At 42.5% G+C, this 22,921-nt stretch overlaps 2 protein-coding genes across 5 annotated transcripts in view; one reads left to right on the top strand and one right to left on the bottom strand.

Moving 5' to 3' along the window:
* KATNAL1 (katanin catalytic subunit A1 like 1) overlaps window positions 1-19,237 on the top strand; it is a 34,921-nt gene extending 15,684 nt beyond the window's left edge. For all 4 annotated transcript variants that reach the window (XM_081197968.1, XM_081197967.1, XM_081197970.1 and 1 more), the window contains 6 exons: window positions 1,130-1,235; window positions 7,323-7,481; window positions 9,177-9,303; window positions 10,740-10,874; window positions 15,058-15,184; window positions 16,672-19,237. In XM_081197968.1, coding sequence (XP_081054094.1) covers window positions 1,130-1,235; window positions 7,323-7,481; window positions 9,177-9,303; window positions 10,740-10,874; window positions 15,058-15,184; window positions 16,672-16,870 — 853 coding nt within the window. In that variant the 3' untranslated portion in view covers window positions 16,871-19,237. The remainder of the gene's footprint in view (window positions 1-1,129; window positions 1,236-7,322; window positions 7,482-9,176; window positions 9,304-10,739; window positions 10,875-15,057; window positions 15,185-16,671) is intronic.
* Window positions 1-22,921, bottom strand: part of USPL1 (ubiquitin specific peptidase like 1) — a 162,741-nt gene that overhangs the window by 100,595 nt on the left and 39,225 nt on the right. The gene's annotated exons all lie outside the window — the stretch shown is intronic.

The raw sequence follows: 22,921 nt of genomic DNA on the forward strand, positions 1-22,921 counted from the left end.
TTTTCACCTCCTTGGTCTTTTTTGCTTCCATTTGGCTTGTGGTTAGTGAGAAGAGAGCTTACCCCATGAACCTAGGCTTAGCTCAGCATAGTGTGTGGATGCAAGAGTAAAGAAGATGAGGGACTGCAAGGACAATTTCTGAAGCCTCCCTTTTCCCACCTATGGTCATATAACCAGTAATGGACAGGGCATGTAATCCACCTAGAAACAGAGGATCCAAAGTTCTCAGCTAACTTTAACTGAGGTCCTGCATGATGCTGTCTTACCCAGCCCAAATAGTGTGGGCCTTACAGTTTCTTTTAGGATCCTACCTCCTGAAAGGTGTTCAGTGATGTTCCTTGCTGTTAGGGCTCTCTGAACGTGTTCAACTTCACACCCTATCCCTTCCCCCCTCCCAAAAGAGCAGTACTAGCCTAATCCTCTCCAACCTGCAGGACTGTTGGCAGCCTCCCCTTTTTGCTGGGTCCAGGCTACCATTTCAGCCTGAGATTGAACTAAAGGAGAGTGTTGGAAGGCTAAAATATTTGGGGCATCTGGTACAGTCACTCAGTGGATCTCATATATTTCATAGACTCATAGAGGGCTAGCTCTGTGTGTCATGATTTTTACAGTGGATATTTCTCCTATATTGGGACCACCTGGTCCACTACTGTAAGCAGACATGTAACTAGCCTCTTCAGGCTTGACAGCCTCACCTCCCACCTGGTTGAAGTGGTTCATTTGTGTTTCTGTTTTATCAAGAGAGCTTCTTTTGCTCATGGTGTACTGTTCAGAACATAAAGCAAGATTTTCATTCTTAGTACCATGAGCAAAAGCTTCATTACAGGCACTCATTAAAATGCCCTTGAGCGTTTTCTCACATTTAAAAATGTTTCCTTGGTGATCATTCTTTCAGGGAGCCTTTATTATTACTATTCTTATTATTCAACATCTTGTGGCAGGGTTAGTTGAAAGTCATTCTCCCCCACCCATGTCTTTCATGTAGAAAGCCATTTTCAGGAGGCTGGCTTTTACTTGCATCCTGCTTAAGAAAACGCTGTTACTTATTTTAAAATAAATGAAAGATGTTACTTTTTTGAAGCAGAATATATTGTGCATGAATCTTCTAATCTCGGTTGATCTGTCACAGGGATGATATAGCAGACTTGGAAGAAGCCAAAAAATTATTAAGGGAAGCAGTTGTTCTTCCAATGTGGATGCCGGATTTTTTCAAGGGGATCAGGCGACCTTGGAAGGTGAGAACCATCAAACTATTGTATTCATGTCTATGTAGTTGTAAGTACAAAAGATGTGTATATGCGTAATACTGCATTGTGTATTTAGACGTTTCCTCCTATAATTGGCTGCCCAAAATTGCAGAGCTGCATGTTAAATTTGATCATTTGTATTGGTTTACAAAGAGTTAATCTGGTTATTGGGTGTGTTTTGAGATGATGCTGTTGTCACTGGCAGATGACCTCATTTTATTTGGGAGTCACAACTGTGGATACAGTTGAAACTTTGGGGATATTTGAGGCTTAGTTCTTTTTATGTGGATCAGGTTCAGTCACTCCATTCTTTTAGATGATGGGTCAAGATGCATCTGTCCCTGCCAAGCTTTTGGGGAAGGATGGGATGTTTTAGATGGATTTGTTTATTTATTTAACTTTTTGGTCACTTGTTACCCGAAGGTCTCAAAGAGAATTACAATAAAGAAAATATATATACAAATACATAGTAACAAAGGGAAAAGGAGGGGTTTTGAGACATATTTCCCCATTGTACCATTTTGTGTATTGCTTTTTATGTTGTTGTCATTTTAATTAGGGTTGTATTTGTCTAATTTCTGTGTGCTGCCCTGTGACCATAAGGCAAGGGTGGCATATAAATATTCCTGGATTTCTGCTGATCTCATTTTACATTTGGATATTATGATATAGCTTATTGTTTTGATCAACAATCACACATTAGAAACCAATGTGGAAATTGCAGCCTGTAGATCCTGATAGACCTTTCTTCTGCCATGTATATCATGATCAAAGGACCTAACAGGTGTTTGGGAAACTGAAAAGTGCAGAATGTTTGCTAAGCAATAAATGCAGACGCTGGGAAAAATATGGAATGATGCGCGCTCTCTCTCTCCATACATACATACATACATACATGCATAATTTTGTTTCTATGCCACCTTTCCACAGTTCAAACCATGCTCAAGGCTTACAACATGAAAAAATACAAAACTGCAACTTAACAAAAGTAGTCAATAAATGAAGCATTAAAAATACACAACCAAACGGAACAATTTCCACGTATCTCACAAGATCTAAAATAAAGATACAAAAAACCACAGCATCAACAATCTCCTCATCCCCTGGAACAACACCCCAACCCAAGTGTCTGTTCAGCAGCCTCAACTTTTGTAGCTTCAGTCAGTTAGGGCCCTGCAGGCCAGGTGGCGAAAGGCCTGCAAGGCAGGGAACAGTTCTTCCAAGACAGTCAGTATGGTCTATTCTCCTCCATCTCCTCCATCCCCTCTTGTTTGCATTATGGAGGGTGATTTTTCACCGTTATTGGCCGAAATTTGGTGTCAGTCATTCTGAGTAATAACTTGGATAGCAACCAGCCAGCTCTTGTGTGCTCAGGCTCTCTCGAGAACAATTCTCAGGACAGCTGCTTTTATTTCCAAAGTAGGCCCGCTGTATGAAACAGACAGCTATGGGTAGATATATTTGTGTGGACATCAGAGAGGTTCCGGTTTTGCTTCCTTTGAACTGTACTTAGAGCTAAGAAGGGCCAGGCGCCAGTTGTGCTTCCCACTGTTCAACTAGCAATGGTTACAACAGCAAGGCAAACCCCGCTGTGCTCCCATCAAAACACCCACCCCTTGCAGCGCACTTGAGCATATGTGGAAAATTCCTAGATTTGACTGAGCCAGAAAGAAAAGATAAGTTTTGTGTAAAGGATTTTAACTAGCCATTCATTGCTGGAATCAATTATCATAAAGAAACATAGCAAGGCGTTTCATAAATTCACTTTGTGCAACTGCTGAGCTTTGAAAAATAGGCCAACTGTGTGGAATGGAATACAGTGCAGATTAGCATCTGGGTTCCTATAAAGCAGAGAATGGGAATCCATGGCTCGCCAGATGAAGATAGATTCCCATCAGCCAACAGCAGGTATGGCCAGAAATGATTGGAGTTGTGGTGCAGTGACATCAGGGTGGGGCAGAGTTTCTCCTGCTATATAGGTATGAGTTTAAAGAGTCAAAACATGATTGGATCTCATGGCACTTTCACTTTAATTTATCTAGGGTTGTTTATGTTTTTATGACTACTACAACCACCATGGAAATATCCTAAATGGTCTCTTATTTATTTATTAAATAAGAAGAGGGGGAGGAAGTGTTCCATTGTGCAAGCAGAAATTCTTGCACTTGTGGAAGCACTTCATCAGATACTGCCCCATTTTTGTTCTTCCGTACTTTCTGGTGGGTTTTTTAATCTATCTATGTTTGTTTTCTTTTTTGCCTTTGTTTCTAAAGAGAGTATTTAATTTTTTTCAAAAACAATATATTTTTTTTGCGTGTGGATCAGAGCCCATTTTATTACTATGGCCAAGTATTTAACGATATTACAAAATACAGTTTTATCTTCTGCAGCTTTTACCTTTGATTTCAGGAGAATGTCTGCAGCCATAGAAATGCCATTTAAATACCAGCTGTATAGAAATAATATGAACACTTGTGATTTAATTACCCATAAACGTACGTTGGAGCCTACATTAGGAGAGTCCTTAAATGGCTATAGAGGTAGTGAGAGTTAATGGAAAATCTAGACACAGTGAGTCCATTATGCCCAAAGAATCGGGGAGGGGAAAACAATTTTGAATAATTGCATTTTCGGTTGATTTGTTTTTATAAGTCTTCTCCATGCCATTCTTTCAAAGTAATCTCCACCCCACTCTGAGGAGCAGGCAATTTTTAATTTGCAGAGTGGATAGCTTTTAACTAGTTATTTTATTGTCGTGGTGTTTTATGTAAGATATTAATTGCATAAAGTCTATTGTGATGTGCAATTCTAATTTCGGCTAATTTTATTACCCTGAAAAAAAGAAATTCTTGTTAGAATTTAATCTGATCTTAGGTTTGCAGGGGAATGAAATATGTGCAGTAACAGCAGAGTGTCTGATGAGAGAGCATGGTGGCAACTGCTCTCCTTAAATTATTGCTGTGCATTTCTGATGGTGAAAATCCTCTGCAGTAAGACCCCAGCCTTTCCCAGTGATGGCTAAGTTCTAGCTCCTAAGCTCTTCGGGGGCTCTTTAAAAGATCTGAACATTGTCAACAGTTCAACAACGTAAATAGGAGAAAAGGGGGCGGGGACCTGCATGTGAACAAGGTTGACATTCTTCCCACCTTTCTAATTCCCATCTTCCCAGCAGATGAAGGATTAGTTTGGTAGGACAGGATAGTGAAACCTTGAGAATCAAAGGGCAGGGTTAGGTAGGGGCAAATTTTTAGCTTCAGGCTAACTTGGGTAGGGTGAAGAAGAAGTGAAGTGGGGTTAGGGTTTTAGAAAAGAAGGACATGGTGGCAGTTGAGACTATTATCCAGTAGCTCTTAGAGATATATATTTTTAAAGTACAGCTCTGGGTCCTCATCATCCAAAGGTGAACAAGCTTTAATATCTGTCTTCTTTCAGAGTACTTTAAGTTGATATTTCTAGTTAGATAAGCTCTGTCCCTGAAGACAGAGTTTGTGAAACACAGACGCTTACTAGTTTATCAGAACGGCTTCTATTCCCCCTGCTCCTGTCTGTCAGTTGAAACACTTTGGATATTCTTTTTTACTTTGTACTATGCTGATATACAGTGGTACCTCGGGTTACAGACGCTTCAGGTTACAGACTCAGTATCTTGGCTAACCCAGTATCTTGGGTTAAGAACTTTACCTCAAGATGAGAACAGAAATTGTGTGGTGGCGGTGCAGCAGCAGTGGGAGGCCCCATTGGCTAAAGTGGTACCTCAGGTTAAGAACAGTTTCAGGTTAAGAACGGACCTCCAGAACGAATTGAGTTCTTAACCCGAGGTACCACTGTATTCCTTTCAACTTTCAATTCACACTAAGAGGTGACTTGTATTTTCTTTAGGTGTGCAGTATCTTCCTGCAGAAGTGCTTGAAAATATTGGATGGTTTGAATGATGGTTCCAGGCTTCATAAACCATAATGTGATCCTGACTTATTTTCCTGGTTTATTAACCAACATTAAGCCAGACTTCCTGGTTCAAGTGCAATGGGGAACTCTGGCTTAATACACAGCCAGAAGCTGGTGCATGATGGGATTGAGGGGAGGAGCGCTTGGCCCTGATGCTTATCTCTGGCTTCATAAACCATGGAATGAGTGTCCAAAGCAGGCCACTACATGGGCAATTGCATCTGTGCATAGGATTTATAGAAGAAACATTGTTTTGCCCCGAACACTTAGCAGAAGCTAAATCGTGTGCATGCTGATGGGTGCTTGTGAGCTTTGCTGGGCAGGACGCAGGAGAAACAACATGCAGGAGATTCAGGAAGCCAATTCATATTGCATGCGTGCTTGATGAAGCCCTAATTTTTAAAGCAGGGACGGCCTTTGTATTGTAGAAAGGTCACCTGATTTATATATTTATTAAATTTGATAGTTGCTTTATCTTACCAGGACAACCCAAAGCAACATAAAACCAACCAAACAGACTGAGGAAAAAACCTCACAGAGATACTTTAAGATCAAAAAGAAAAAGAAATACATTAGAAACACCCTGCCCACTTCTAAAAGACCACAGATAATTAAATGCCAAAAGCCTGGTTATAGAGGAAAGATTTTGCCTGGCACCTAAATATATATATATATATAATGATGATACCAGGCAAGTCTCTCTGGCAGGGGTCAGCAACCTTTTTCAGCAGTGGACCGGTCCACCGTCCCTCAGACCATGTGGTGGGCCAGACTATATTTTGAAGAAGAAGAAAAAGAACAAATTCCTATACCCCACAAATAACCCAGAGATGCATTTTAAATAAAAGGACACATTCTACTCATGTAAAAACACGCTGATTCCTGGACCATCCGCAGGCTGGATTGAGAAGGCGATTGGGTCGCATCTGCCCCAAGGGCCTTAGGGTGCCTACCCCTTCTCTCTGGGGAGAGCATTCCACAAATGAGGAAGCACGGCAAAAAAAGGCCTGTTCTTGTGTTGTTGCCCTCCAGACCTCTTGTGGAGGAGGCACATGAAGAAGGGCCTCAGGTGCTGGTTGCAGGGTTCAGGTTGGTTTGTATGGGGCGAGGCTGTATTGAATCTGAGTTTGTGGCAGGTTGTTCATTGTACACAGTCATCTATTAATTTCAGTGTAAGGTGTTTTCTCCATAAAGTGGCAAACTTAATTTGGGGTGGGAGGGGAACCTGCTACAGTGGTATTTATTATCATTATTTATTAAATTTATATACCGCCCTTCATCCGAAGATCACAGAGCAGTTTACAGAATAAAAACACAAAAGGAAAACACAAAATACACAACAACAAAAACCAACAATCCCTTCTCAAAAACACATTTAAAAGGTGATAGATAGTTTAATCAGCCAAATGTCTGATTAGAAAGTTACTACATCCCACAGATTAGAGCCAAATACATTCTGCTGGCGCCTGGATCTTGGCACTTTTCTGATCTGTGCTGCTGAAAGGGAAAAGCCTCCAGGTAAAGTCAACCTGTGGAAGCTGGAAGAGCAGGTTGTTCTCATTCTCTCTTCCGCAGTCTCTCATTAGTGCCTACAAACTCCTCTTCCTTTCCTGGGCACCCTGCCAAGAAAAAAACAGTGCTGGTTCAAAATGTATTGCTCTGGAGAGCCCACTAGGGTGAGTGTTTTGCTGAGATGCACTTATCTGCTGGGACTCTGACCCTTGGACCACAACTAGCACCCTGCTTGCTCATTGTAAACTGATGTGCACCATCTTAGTATACCTCCAATTTTAAAAAAACAACAACCCATGTCTTATCATTTTATCCTGCGGCAAGACTTCTAGGCTCAATTTAGCTCAATATTTCTACAATAGTAACTACAAAAGGGTTAAACTATAGGAGATACTCTCTAATCTTCCGTTGCCTTTCAGGTGTCAAGTAGCAGTCAGCTTTGCGTTAATGAAATCAATTACGGTTTTTATGAATCAACAGCAGCAGATTATCGTAATAGCACAACTGGCTTTGACAATGCTAGACTGTGTTTAGACAAGTTCATTTAATTTTATTATTCTGCACCGTTGTGCACTTGTACCCGCTTGTGCTTATTCAATTGCCCTCATTTAATTTTAGGGAGTGTTGATGGTTGGCCCTCCCGGGACTGGTAAAACTATGCTAGCGAAGGCTGTTGCTACAGAATGTGGAACGACTTTCTTCAACGTTTCTTCCTCCACTCTGACATCAAAGTATCGAGGCGAGTCTGAAAAGTTAGTTCGCTTGTTGTTTGAAATGGTAAGCATTACTGATGCTCAAGTCTCACAGTTTCTTGTTGTCTAGTGGGCATCTAAGTCACTCCAACACATTGGATAGTATCCAACTCAGTTTTATTCAGAGCAGACCCATTGAAATGAATGAACCTGAGTTTGTTGTGCCCATTGATTTCAATGGGCGTACTTAGAAGTCCTAGAACTATCATTACTAATTGGGGTAATAAGGCTTCTCAGCCACATTTGCCAACCATGTTATACCAACCAGCAACATTGTGCTACAGAGTGCCTGTAATATCCCCAGCTTTTAGAACTAATGGCATCTGTTCCCAAAATGACTCATTATGTGTGTGTTGTTTACCTGTAGTATGAAATCTTTCACAGCTTCCTTTAATGTTTTGCATTTATCAGAGTCAAGGCTTGATATTTCTTTAACTTTCCGCCTTTTGAGGTTGGTTTTTGTTTTTGTTTTCTTTTTGTTTCTTATTCAAAATGTTTTCTTCTTTCTATTTCATATTTTGCATTTCCCCCTTTCATTTTCGTAGCACTTGTAATTGCAAAATGCTTTCTAAACAACATGTACTCATCTTTACACAATTCTTGTGAGGTAGGCTGCTTTGATACCTGCTTTACAAAAGAGGCTCATTGATTAACATGCATATGTAAAATATAATGATTCAATCACCACAGCCCCACAGCTCCTTAGAACGTTGTGTCAGAACTATGTCACACATCTGACTAATTCACGGTTTGCAATATTTTAGAAATGACTCCAACAGTAACTAGAACTTACGTTTGCAGACACACAAACAGGGCCAAATCTTTCAAGTTTTATAAGGTGCCACAATACTTTAATTTTTTCAAGAGATTTGCAATAATAATAATAATGAAACATTGAGTGGTTTTTTTTGTACATGTACCATTTTTAAGTCCATTCTCCCCCCCCTCTCTCTCTCTCACACACACACAGAAACATAACAGTTGGCCAACATCACAGTAGTGATCTCTACATCTGCTCTGCTGAAACTTTCCTACCGACAATGCAGCCCTATGTCTTTTGTCCTGACAACCTGACAATTAAAAAACAAGCAAGTGTCTAAGCACCTGGAATATTAATAAACATTCAGTAGCACCTTACCAGCTGAGCCAGTGGCTAGGGAGGGCTCATTTACTCCACTGAAGCCAGAGCCCTCATAATCTATAATACTTTGGTGTCCTCCAGATGTTGTGGGACTCCAACTCCCAGTCGCCCTATTCAGCATGGCCAGTGGTCCTATAACATTTGGAGGAACCCATGTTGGCCACCTGCTGTCTATAGCTACAAAATGTTAAGAAAACTGCTAACCTAACATTTCCCCCTCTTGTTGATTGCTCCCCCCCCCTCTTGTTTTTGGAGATAAATTGACAAAAACTTTATTTTTCTATATTTGTGTGATTTAATCAGATATATTATTTGCCTTTCTGCAATCATGCAAGTGGTTCTAAAAGAATATCCCAAACCAGCTTTGATTTAGCATTAGATACATAGATGCTGTTCCTAAGGCAGATGTTGTAAGGTAAGCTGGACAGCACATCTTTGTCAAAAGGGCATAGTCAACCAAGCTTTGCTCAGAGTAGACTCAATGAAATGAATGAACATCACTTAAGGTACATCTTGTATGTGATGGAATCTCACAAAAACTGAAATGTTGTGTTTAGTAAATGTTTTCTTTGTTTCAAGGCCCGTTTTTATGCACCCACAACCATTTTCATTGATGAAATAGACTCCATCTGTAGCCGCAGAGGCACCTCTGATGAACATGAGGCAAGCCGTCGGGTCAAATCTGAGTTGCTTGTTCAGATGGATGGTAAAGTTTGATATCTGCACTGGAGCTTCCCTTCCCTTTTTATAAATTGTTTGTACGCTTGTTTTGGAGAATGCGTGCAGCAAGTTAAAAAGCAGCATATTTACCAACTTGTCCTGAACTGTTCTCGTTTTAAGCTGTCCACCTTTTGCTGACATAAGTATTCTGGGCAGGTCAGAGGACACATGATGCAGCCACCTTGCTGAAGCTAAGCTGTTCTGGGTCTGTCTGGGGGACCACGAAAGCTGCTTGGAATTCTATCACAGAAGAAATGTGAAATGTAAATGTAATATAAACGAAGAGCATGGCATAATTACTCAAGTTTTATGTTCATTTTTCTTTACAAAGACCACTTAAAATGCATTTTCCCAATTAAGTGGCAAATTATATATTTGAGTATGTAAAAAGTTTTATATACTCTTCTTAAGACTGTTCCCAGGTTACTTAATAAAGATGATTAAATATAAGAATAAAAAATAATATATTACAATACACAAGACATGAGAAATAATAACCATTTTTAATAATAACAACCATTTTTTTGTTTTGTTTTATAGTAATTAGCAGCCTGCGTAGCTGCTTTGAAAACTGGTAAAGAATTGCTAGGGAAAATTAACCCTTCTGTCCACTCCATTTCCTGGCCATCTAAATGCCTACTTACCCTCCAGTGCTGTTTGGATGTGTTTTCCTGAGCATCATCAGTTTCCTTCTGTGGACTGGGTTACCTGGTTGTGCTTTGTGGGAGCAAATACAGTGGAACCTCGGTTGTTAAACGTCTCTGTTGACTGACGTTTCGGCTTTCGAACTCCAAAAACCCGGAAGTAACTGCTTCAGTTTTTGAACGATTTTTGGAAGCCGAACGTGCCACACGGCTTCCGTTTTGGGTTTCCCTATTATATTGAGGCTACTGTTTTTAGTTTTCGGTTTTCAGACATTTCAGAAGTCAAACGGTCTTCCAGAATGGATTACTTTCAAAAACTGAGGTTCCACTGAACAGGGTTTGGTATTGGGCCTCGTACACTGCCTCTGTTCTGTACTCATCATATTATGCCTAGGCAAGTGCCCCCCCCCCAGTCACTTGTGTTATGGTGCTGCCCACAATTGGTTTTTAGATTTCTCTGTGCACCCCTGGGCTGCAAAAAGTTTGGGGCCTTAACCTCTTCATTTCATGGTTTTAGGCTGGTGTTCTTTAGTTGAGGAGGATTTAGTGGCTCCCCTGTGTAATGTATTCTGAGCTGGAATATCTGCTTAGCTTTTGTTGCACTAGTTTTATAGGATCTCTGTGTTATATAAACTAGTTTTATTGGAACTGTGATTTTAATTGTTTGGTGGTTTTGTTTCTTTGAAGTATAGGATAAGCTCAGTTCTTGGATGTCTGAAAAATCTAATAAATAATAGAAATAGTACCCTGTTGTCTGCTATGTCTTTTGTTGATGTAGGAGTAGGCGGGGCTCTGGAAAACGACGACCCTTCGAGAATGGTGCTGGTGCTGGCTGCTACAAATTTTCCCTGGGACATTGACGAAGCTTTGAGAAGGAGGCTGGAGAAAAGGATCTATATACCATTGCCAACAGGTGGGAGGGCCATAATCTTTTCTGTCCAGATGCACTTTCCTTACATTTTGCTATTTGAAGAATTCATTTGACACTTCGGCTGCAAACATTTGGTTGCATTTTCAGCAGCTAATAACTTGCCAGTGCTCTCTTCCTCCCTCCCTTTCCCCTTAAGGGTTGAGACTGGAGAATGAAAGGGTTGCAGTATTCCATTGCAGACCCGGTGAGAGAGATGGTAATGAGCTTGGACTTATTTTGAATGTTTAACAGTCCTTGATTGAGCATCAAAGGCCGCCTTCAGACATCTTTTAAAGAAATATTGCCAGTGCATTTCCATGCACTTGCCGATTAATGCAGAGAAGCGGATCCATGAATTTTCACTCTCAGGCTGGCGCTGCTGTAAATCAACTCTCGCCTGACCTTTACGACTAGATTTCCAGCCGTTCAGATCGTAGCACGCTGATTGTTCCCCTGCCTGAGGATGCCATATCATATATTGCTTCTCCTTGGCTGTCAGTCATATACGCTATTATTTTCAAGATCCTTTATCATTTTAGCTTTATAAAGTGGCATCTTCTCTTGATACACTGGGATGCCTGCTTGCCTCCATGACCCCTCGAGATAACTCTTAAGGGTTGAAACAACATATTGGAGCACAGCATGGGGCTACTGGCAATAATAGCATCTCTAGCATACATTCTTCCCCTCTCCCCTTGTAAGGTTGAGGTTGACTTAATATATATCATGATGACATTGGTGTGAGTTTCCCTACTCCACACCTTCGGTTTCTGCTGGTAGGATGGGAGAATCACTACCGTGTGATGTCTTGATACATGAGAAGCGATCCAAAAGGTTACAGAGAAGAGGGGAAATGCTTAACCTAGAGATTTAGTTTTGCTGTGTCAACTTCATGTTATATGTAATGTGTGGTGTGGTGTCTAGAGTGTTGGACTGTCATCAGGGAGTCTCTGGTTCACATCCTCACATAGCCATGAATTCACCTGGTGAGCTTGGACCAGTCACCCTCTTGGCTTTGCTTTACAAGGCTGTTGTCAGAATAAAATAGCTGACAATGGTTGGGGGAGAACCATGCATGCTACCTTGAGCTCCTTGGAGAAAAGACTGACTACACACATTCAATAAATACTAATAGTTCCAGCTTATAATGGCAGCCCTGACTTTATGGCTGATTGGGGTATTACATATGATTTAAATTGCCTTGCAGATCTCTATCATGTTATCGATCTAAACTTCCCCCTTATTGCTAATGCAAAAGAGAAGATGAAAGGCAGACATTTGTTTGCATTTATGGTTTTAATCATTTGAAGCCATAATTGCTTTCAGCCCTATTGGCGGGGCGGGGGAAGTACCTCATCTGACGTTCTACCACGTTATTGGTTCTGGCTTCTATCTGTACAGTGCAGAATGGGCACTTTGCTAAGGTGTGTCCTCTTCTCCACAAGGATACAGTGCCCCTTCCAGATTGCCACTACAGTGGTGCCTCGCAAGACGAAATTAATTTTTTCGTCTAGCGAATTTTTCGTCTTGCGAAGCACGGTTTCCCATAGGAATGCATTGAAAATCAATTAATACGTTCCTATGGTCAAAAAAAGTCCAAACAAAGCCAAATTTGGTACAACAAGAGTTTACTAAGTGCTCTTTAAAGTCACACATACTGTAAAGAGCATTTCAAAATTCAAACCCAGAATTTTTTTAAAAAAACAGCAGAGTGGCCCAATGGTCACAGAAAATCATAAAAATGCAGAAAAAAACCCACAAGCTTCCAGATTCTTGCAAACCCCTCCCCAACTGTTCCCCCAGTCACCCAGCACACAGAAATTCAAATCCAGATTTTTTTTAAAAAAAACAGAGTGGCCCAATGGTCACAGAAAATCATAAAAATGCAGAAAAAAAACCACACAAGCTTCCAGATTCTTGCAAACCCCTTCCCAACACCAAGTCCTTGAATTCTAAACACCCCAACCCAAAATCCAACCCCCCCCAAAAAAGTTTTAAAAGCTTAACTTACCAAATGGCTGCAAAAGAAGTTTTGGAAAAGCTTCAAAAATCACCAAAGTCTTTAAAAACCTCAAAAAAGGCTACTATGTACACTGCGTTCTATGAGTTGCTCCTCGAAGTCAAGTCGCAACTGTATTAACGGTGTTAAGAAAAAGGAAACAAACTTGCAAGACGTTTTCGTCTTGCAAAGCAAGCCCATAGGGAAATTCGTCTTGCGAAGCAGCTCAAAAATGGAAAACCCTTTCTTCTAGTGAGTTTTCTGTCTTGCGAGGCATTTGTCTTGCGGGGCACCACTGTATTTTGTGAGTGGGATTCAGTCACACCAGCAAATTTAGGTTGTGCAGTTAAAGTGGGTTTGGCTCTCTTGCATAATGAACACACTTTTAAAAATAAGACTTTTTGTAGGAAGGTAATTGATGAAAAATTGCACTGAAAAGTGTAGGATAACAACGGCTTCATCTGACATCTTATAGCATCCCCACCTTTTGCAAACAGATCATGAAGAATGTTCAATAAACAGGTCATCTGGAAAAGACTAGTGTTGGAAAAAACATGGAAAAATAATTTCCACTGTTGCTGTTTTAGGTACTCTTAGGTACAAAGTTACCCATGGTGAGACATACATGCAGAATCTTATTAAAAGATCAGTTATTATTCTGTGTTTTTTGAGACCACTATTTTTAACTGTCAACACAGTACAGAACTCCCAGCTACAATGTGTACATGGAATGTTTTTATACCAGTACACTATAGCTTGCCAAAGGCACATTGTGATGGATGGGAAGCTTGTGTATTTTATGTTTTTGATGTTTATACCATGCCATCAGTGTTCATTGTGCCTTACAGCACCATACGGGCAAATTGGGCACCTCTCTGCTCAGAAAGAGCTTGCACTCGAAAACTAACAACGAGGGGAAAGGGAAAGGAGAGAAGAATGTGGGCAAAGGCCAATGCATGTACTTAATTAAATTAAATTAAAAAGAAACATTGTTCAACTGAAACCCCTGGGTCACTTATATCACCAGGGCAATCATTTTCATTATCTAAAACTTGTTCAGGGGTCCCTCCTCAGCAGCTGGGGCAAACACTCTTTAATAGGGAGGGTGTTAAATTCAGAAACTGAAGATAATACAACAAAATATATTGGACAGAGGGAAAGGAGGGATCTCTGTGTGTTTGACAGGGGAGAGGGAAGGAATTCACCCATCCTTATTTAGAGTGTATCCGTTCCACTTGGCTTCCCCCACTGTGTAACCACTTCCTTTTTCTCATAATTAAAATGATCCTTCCCTTCCTATTTTTCTGTTTGTCTAGAAAGAAAGTGAAAAAGGATCAACCTGGTTTAACAGTAACTTAATACCTTAACCAAATAATTCATTTAATGCCAATTGCTTTAACAAATGCTGTTAGCTAAATAGGACTAACATTTAGGGTGTTTTCTGCTGAGTTGTCTCTTTCTACAGCTTCTTATTGTCCTGTTGTCTTGTAGACCAATAGAACAATGTGTTTCCATGGTCTCCTGTGAGATGCTCAGTGCAACACCAAGTTTGCACTTAGCATCACACTTTTCATGTTGGCAAGGCATGGGCCAAGGTGCTGCCTTAGGTGGCCTTGCCCTTTCATACCTGGGGGAAGAAGGGGGGGGGGTCAGTAGGGGGTGGGGGAGAGGGCCCAACAAAACTTCAGTCTCCAGCAACTCCCCCCAGACAAACTACGCTAAAGTTTGGTTTCAGCTAGGCATTAGCAAAGGCTGCACAGAAAAGGTGGTTTTGAGAAATTGTTGACACTTGATACAAGGTTTGCTGAAAAACCTTGGGTAGGATAGGATAGAGAGTGCATGTTTATGGATGTATTGCATATCTATGGATGTTTTCATAGTTAATGGCAAAATGGCTATTGGAAATTGTGCGTTCTCTCTCTCTCTCTCTGTCTGTGTGTACACACACACTCTGCTTCATACAGAATTCACTAAAATTATATAATTGATTCTCTTTTAAAATGCACTTTTTGCAGTTAATACAGTGGCAGTGTCTTTAACATTCAAGAGTCGTCACCAGCGAAATTGCTTCCAGGCTGCTTTTGCCTAGTAACCCCCCGCCATAAAACCAAATTACAGGGTTAAGTGTTATTGAATATCTACATGTTTGCAAGCCCTGCTCTGATCAAACAACTTTTATTTTTGCAGCAAAAGGCCGAGCAGAGCTGCTTAAGATTAATCTTCGGGAAGTAGAACTGGATCCTGACATCAGCCTGGAAGAAATTGCTGAGAAGATCGAAGGCTACTCTGGTGCTGACATCACTAATGTTTGCAGGTATCCTATTTCCTGGGTTTGCAAGCTAAAGAAAAATGGAATTGCTAGGCAAACTACACATACTGAATGCTTTTTTGAGTACATTGCTGACGACTCAATCTTTTGCCTTTACGTCAGTGCTTTTAAAATTCTCCTTCCCTGGAAACCCTTTCTGCATCAAATAGTTTGCTGAGGAACCAGCACGAAGCCCAGAGTGTTGCATAAGATCTTGGAACCGTTTGGCGGGCCATACACTCAGTTCACACAGAAGGCAGATTAGGTTTCTTAGGTCTTACTGTTGTTCCTTGTGAACTGATAACCCGAAAAGACATGTATTGCAGGGGAAGCTTGTTTGCCACTATGGATCTTCTCATTGAAGGACCCTTAATAGGTGTCTGAGGAATGTAAGTTTCTCCTAGCACTAGAACTCAGGGTATTTCCAATGATCAAGGGAATGGAGCAACCAGTGGCGTCACAATGGGGGGGGGGCGGTAAACCCCGGGTTCCATGCCTGTGGGGGTGACAAGAAGTCACCCTGCGGGGGCTCGTGGTGGCACGAGCAGCTATCGCGCCACCGCAGCCGCTTTTGGAGGATCCTCCATTCATGGGCTGGAGCTGCGAGCAGAGAATCCTGGCACTGGCAGCAAACCGCTAAGTACAGTGCATGTGCAGCGTCGCACGCATGTGCAGCGTCGCATGCATGTGTGCTGTACGTAGCGACGCCGCACATGTGCTGTATAGCTGTTTGCCGCCAGCAGCATACGGATGGTGCTGGGATCCTCCGTTCGCGACTAGCGGCGCCAGAGGGATCCTGGCACTGTCCATACTGCGCTGGAGTGCTGGCGGCAAACCGCTATACAATGCATGTGCGGCATCGCTATGTACGGCGCATGCGTTGTACGTAGCGATGCCGCACATGCGCCCTACATCGTGACGCCTGCCCCGGGTGTCACGACTCCTTCCTTTGCCCCTGGGAGCAACTCCCCTGTAAGGGTTGCAGCATTGGGGGCTTTTTAGTTTAGAGAAAAGACAAGTAACAGGTGACATGATGGAAGTTAATAAAATTACACATGGCATGGAGGAAGCCGGTAGAGAAAAGGTTTTCTCCCTCTCATAACACTAGCACTCATGGACATTCAATAAAGCTGGATGCTGGAAGATTTGGCACATGCAAAAGAGTAGTTCATGAACTGAACAATTGCCTCAGCAGCTCCATAAATCGTTGCAAAAAGGGGCGGGTGGGTCCTTTTTATCGTTTTAATTATCCTCTGCACATTTACCAGATGCCTTAGTGGATTTCCGTTCCAAAGTGTTGTTTTATGTTACATTAATGTTGGGGGTGTTGGAGATGTGCAAGCTTGTTTCGCCACAGGGGAACGCTGAGATAGCTAAGAATAAATGCTTCTGCATTTCTGCTAGAGGCCTGCAACACAAGAGAGGTAATCAAAATCCATATAGTTCCTAGCACACGGTGTTAGTAATTAGTTCTTGTGAATTTTCCTTTGCAGGGATGCTTCTTTGATGGCAATGAGGCGGCGCATTAATGGCTTATCCCCAGAAGAGATCCGTGCGTTATCTAAAGAAGAGCTTCAGATGCCTGTTACCAAGGGAGACTTTGACCTGGCTCTGAAGAAAATCTCCAAGTCTGTTTCAGCGGCAGACTTGGAGAAATATGAGAAGTGGATGTCAGAATTTGGATCTGCTTAACAGACATCATCTCACAAAGGATTTTAGCTTTTCAGTTATAAAATATTACAAAGACTTAGAAATCTTTTAAGGCTTGAGTTTTTCCTACGGACAAGGACCCTTTTAAACTTTTTTTGCACTTTAAAGGGAACAAAATAAAATGTTACACAATGAAATCATGGTATTTCATGGATGAATACTAAAAGCTGTAAATGTAGCAAGGGAATCCTATGTGTTTTTGGTTGTCTGCACTTTTTTTTAACACTAGTTCCCAGTGTCCTGATTTTCACGTTCTAGTCTTTCCTGGCTTTTATCTGCCAATCAGATATAGGACTCTGCAGGAAAAAGTTGACAAAACTTACTGTTCTGTACTCTTGTTGTTGGGTCATATTGTTTGTCTAGTTAGAACCTGATTCCTTGATCGTAGGGCTGGCATTTTTATTCTTTGCCTCTCCCCCTGTTTAGAGAGCTCATCAGTATGATCTAAGTTGAAAATACCGAGATCACTTTACACTGCAGTCACGTTGTCATGGCTACAGTCATATTTGCTAGAACACTAATAATCATAAAATGTGAAAGGGAGGTGCATACCTCCAAAATATACAGTGTGGCCAGTTACAGCTCTTTGCCATCTTTTGCTCCCAGCTCTGAAGAAATGCACATGTACTTTTCTCTCCTCTTGTGTTCGCTGCAGCTGGCACCAGGGGAAGTGCAGTGAATGCAATCGCTGCTTAAAGCGTGGAGGAGCCCCTCATAGAAATCATGTTGTATCACAACCTTGATGTTTGAAATCTCAGGGCCAATATTGCTCTTGTTTCAGTTTTACACTTGTGTCAATCTATGGATTTCGCTGGATCTACTGCTGTCTTTGATTTCTCATTGTATACCACTGTAAGCAAAAGTTTCTTGATATACTTCGGCCTGGTAAGGGCAGATAAATTCCAGAGGTTATAGTGGCTTAACTCTCCAGAGTAGGTCATGTTAAATGAGTGTGCATCTTGCACTTCATCATGCTTTAGACCAGCCTTTTTCTAATTGGCTTTGTTAGTGCCATTTGCACCTTTGCAGTATAAGATACCAAGGTGGAACACTTGTGGAAACTAAACTTGAAGATATAGAGCCGTCATCCTTGATATCCAGGAATAATCTCTCCTCCCCACCCCCACCCTTATTTCTGGTGCTTTCTAGCATTTACACTAACTTTTGCATATTTCAGCTGTTTTTTCAGATATGGCAAATTGGTTCTCATCTCTGCATAATATTACCAAGGGTCCACGGACATGAAAAGAGGCACGCAACAGTGGCTTGTTCTTTGGGACCCTTCAAAAATAATGTATAGCTCACTTCTTGAACTTGCTTTGGGTGTAAGTGTGTGGAACTCGTTATCAAAAGTTATGTATTTGGAGATGAATGTTTATGATCAGAACTGCAATTGAATCTGGCTGTAGCAGAGTTACATGAATCACCTAAGGCAAGGTTTCCAGTTTAGAAAACAAAACAAAACAAAACAAAACAGGAATGTCATGTAAATCGGTCTTAGACATCTTGAAATGATCAATAGGCATTTCCAAGCCACCTGTTCATTTGGCAACTCATCCAAAATAATTTGCATTTCTGCTGTGCTTGGAAATTTCCCTCCATTCCTTATCCCCGTACATCTCCTAAATTTGCTCTAGATTAAGGTAGGAAAAAAACCCAGAACAGATTTAGGGGTCACACAGAGAAGTTCTATGGTGTAGATAAGAGTTCTTGCACTGGCAGAACTGTTCAGTTGGATATTGCTCTCTGACACCAGTGAGTCACCTGGGAGTAGAGCTACTCCCTGTATAGATCTCTACTGGTCTTGCCACCACCAGCCATGTTAGACCAAGGACAAGTATGTTCTATGCTGTGTGGGTGGCACAGTAAAAAAGAAAGAAAGGTCAAGACATTGCATTACCTGGTGTCTTTTCCTGGAGGTGTCTTTCCCCCAGTTCAGTACTACAGTGCTAAATCAGCTATCAGAAAAACTTCCGTCTAGGCCCGGCCTTAGTTTAGTTTCCACCTAGATCTCCAAGTTACTGACACAACATCTCGGGGAGCTTTTCCTTATAAGGGCTCCCTGCTTTGTTACTTATTCGTTGTAATAGCCACCTCGTCAGCATAGCACTTGCTAGATATGTCCAGAACTACAGATGTGACTTGGTTCCATAAGAGAAGCAAGAGTGTTTACGTAGCAGAGTCCCATCATACCATATGCAGCCAGCTATAAAGGTTGTGTTGTGTTTCTTTACTTTGTTTTAACATAGAAGATGATGTATTGGGTCAAGACTGTGAATGATGCACTGTGTTCATCTCCAACAAAAGGCAGCTCTACTTTGGGGAAAATAATAAATGTCCTAATGGTGACTCGCTTTTTTCTTTTTATGTGGTGCTGTGTGTTCTGTGTACATATTCTGTTGTTTTCCTGGTGTGGCTGAGTTGGATTTCCTGCTTTGGGAGCGTAAGAGGAGCACGACATCTCATGGCGCTTTTGCCAGCATTATCTCCAGTCGTTCTTCTTGCTGTCTCCCTTTGGGAAGGTAGCTGGCAACATCATCAAAGTACTTAAGGAATGAAAGGGCTGTCATGGAAAAGGCAACACTCTCTTGGGACCCACCACTTTCCCTCTCGCAGTAGGAGCTGTCTGATTCATGCCAGTAGCAATTTGTGTACTTTGGAAATGGCAGAACTTGGTGAATATGAATGCAGGCTGGTTTTGATCCTGTTGTATTCTGGTGTCGATTTGTGTGCACAAATAGGGTGGAATATGTTGGACATTGCAAAGATATGGCTACCTGTGACTAGGTTTAATAGAATGTATTTGTGAATAAGTTAAAAGGGGTGTGTGTATGGGGTGTTATGGGAGGGGTAGTACCTCTGGTGGGGGACATGTCATGCTCCTCCTGTGCTAGTTTGTCTGCCTTTGGTCTCCATCCTGCACTCAGCTCTCACCTGTGGCTCGTGGAAGCTGTCAACATGCGACAGTGGTCACACCCCGAGAAGCAGCTTCAATTGGCCGGCTAAACAGGTGGGGGTATCTGATGGGTCTCAAATCCTTGGTGAGTTAGGAACTTCCCCTGCATGCAAAGACAGGCTCTGGTGGATTGAGCAGATGAGGCCAGTGGGTTCAGTGGTCAAGAAGGCAGTAGAGGGAAGTGAGGGGCAGATGAGTCTTATCAACTTGGGACGGTAGCCCATCTAGGAGAAGGAAAACTCTGATCCTAAACTGCTGCTGCCTTGCAAAATATCTTTGGGAGAAGAAAAGGCTAAGGAGTAAATCCTACACAAATTTGGGGTGGAGTCTCTAAGATGGTTGGATGATGCCTTGTACACCTGCTGGCTGTTCCTGCAGCTAAGCTGGTGTCAAATGTCTTGCTCTGCATTCCTTTGGACCACATCAGCAAGGCCAAGAGGGTCTTGTCATCTGGGCAACCCAGGACCTCCAGACACACAGCCCAGGCTTATGAGGGTACTGCTGTTGTAGATTTGGAAGGGACCCCAAGGGTCGTCTAGTCCAACCCCCCTGCAATGCAGGATTTTTTGGGGGAGAGCACACTTGTTGACTGGTCACATTCACACCATACATACAAAATACATTACTCCCCCCCCAAAAAAAAAAATATCTTGTGAACTGCAGCTTACCCATCACCAAACTACAATTCCTGGCATTCTTAACACACACTAGTTTTCAGGATTCTTGGGGGCATGACATGTGCTTGAAATATATGATGTGAGTAGGAACAGCAGTTTGACCATGGCGCGACTCCCCTGTGATGAAAAGTTCCTGTGTTTGGGGCGTTTTAATTTAGAGAAAAGGCATGTAAGAGGTGCCATGATCAAATTGTTCAAGGCATAGAGAAAGAGGATAGAGAAAAGTTTGTTTCCCTCCCAAGCACTAGAACTTATGGACGATTCACAACAGATAAAACGATTTCTATGCAGTGCATAGTTAGTTGCTCCCACATGAGGCAGCGATAGCCACCGACTTGGATAGCTTTAAAGGAGGATTGGATAAATTCATGGAGGGGAGGGTTGTTGATGGCTACTAGCCAGGAAGGATATGTTAAGCCTCCACTGTTTGAGGAAGCCGTCCTTCTGAACTTTTGTTGCTGGACACCAAAGGAGGGGAGAGCACACTTGCGCCGGATCCTGCTTGCTGGGTTCCCAGTGAGGACAGGACTAGATGGGCCTGATTCAGCAGGTGTCACAGTCTGGTTGACGGGCGATCAAAGTCCCGGCAGGGGACATCAGGACCGGGAGCAAGATGGCAGGGTGGGAGCAGGAACGGGGGTCCAGAAGCCAGGAGTCAGGAAGCCAAGAGTCTGAGGGTCAGACAGCTGGGAGGCACGAAGTTAGGGGTCCGAGGAGCAAGAAGCAAGGAGTCAAGAAGCCGAAGTTCAAGGATCAGGAAGCAAGAAGCCAAACGCAGCAAGGCAGGGAGCGTGTTGCTGTGGCAAAGAGCCAAAGGGAAATGCTGACCTTCTATCCCTTCCCAGCTCTTGCCACCAGGTGCTGTGAGTTACCAATTGGCCTCAGCTGTGAGGCTGCGTCTTGCCTCTTCAGAACAAACTTAGGAAGGCCCCAGTCCTGCAAAGCCCTATTGGTCACAAGGCCTGGCTCCTGCACGCACACCTGACAGCAGGCACTCTGTTATTAATGGAACTCATTAGAGGGGTGGTGAACTCTCCCTTGCTGGAGTTCTTCAAACAGAGGGTTGGGGGTCCTCTGTTTCTGCACCAGATGGAGTTAGATGAGATGATCTGTACAGCTCCTTCCAAGGGAGGGTTTGCCCAAGACATTTTGGCACCTGAGGCAGACCCTAAAATGCTCCCCACCAAGATAAAATGGGACCAGGGAAGATCTACATCAGGAGCAGGGGCGGGTGAGAAAGATTGACATCGGGATCTGCTGTCCCTGCTGCCTGAGGTGGTTGCCTCACCTTGCCTCAAGCGTGGGCCAGGACTACATCCAAGTCTCTGTCTTGCCCGCATAGAAGCACGAAAAAGTATCAATGCTTCTCACTAGGAGGAAGTCAAAATCACTTCTAGGTTATGTAACTTAATAGGCCAAAGTGTTGTCCTTCATGAGTCACTTGTTTGTCTGAAATTACTGAAATTTTCTATTTCTCATCACCAGTGTTCCTTCTCTTACCTATTGGGGGGGTGTCTAACGTTTTCTTAACTGTGGGTGTGCTTGTATAGTCTGTGGCAATGATAATACCTGAACTGACAATTGCATGCAAGAGCTGAGTGAGGGGGGTGGGCGGGAGTCATTGTGATGATGAAAGTGAGAGGAAATGAGCCGTATGCCAAATGGGCTGCATGTAATGGAAACCATAGCAACTCCAAGAGAGGTTTATAAATACCATATCACACAGGCTAGGTGAATTACTCCAAGGATTTGCAGGTAACACTTCAGGACCCGGACAGAGAAAATGAGTGCAACATACAGGAGTGCCAGCCGGGAAGATGTGGTGTTACAAAATGGTGGATCAGGCCAGTGGCCCCTCTGGTCCAGCATCCTGTTCTCACAGTGGCCAACCAAATGCCCGTGGGGAAAACCTGCAAACGGGATCTGAGCATGAGAGCACTCTCCCCTTCATTGCAAAAAAAAGGTAAATGTAAAGGACCCCTGACAGTTAAGTCCAGTCACGACTCTGGGCTTGTGGCGCTCATCTTGCTTTACTGGCTGAGGGAGCCAACGTTTGTCCACAGACAGTTTTTCCGGGTCACATGGCCAGCATGACTAAGCCGCTTCTGGCAAACCAGAGCAGCGCACGGAAACGCCGTTTAACTTCCTGCCGGAGCGGTTCCTATTTATCTACTTGCACTTTGAGGTGCTTTTGAACTGCAGGAGCAGGGACCGAGCAACGGGAGCTCACCCCATCGCAGGGATTTGAACCGCCGACCTTCCGATCATCAAGCCCTAGGCTCAGTGGTTTAGACCACAGCGCCACCCTCCCCTGCTTTTTTCTTTCTTTTTTTAAAAGATATTTATTAAAATTTTACAGACAATAAAAAGTTACAAGATTAAAAATAAAAAATAAAAAAT

This window comes from Podarcis bocagei, assembly GCF_964188305.1.
Source record: "Podarcis bocagei genome assembly, chromosome: 6".
Taxonomy (NCBI): Eukaryota; Metazoa; Chordata; class Lepidosauria; order Squamata; family Lacertidae; genus Podarcis; species Podarcis bocagei.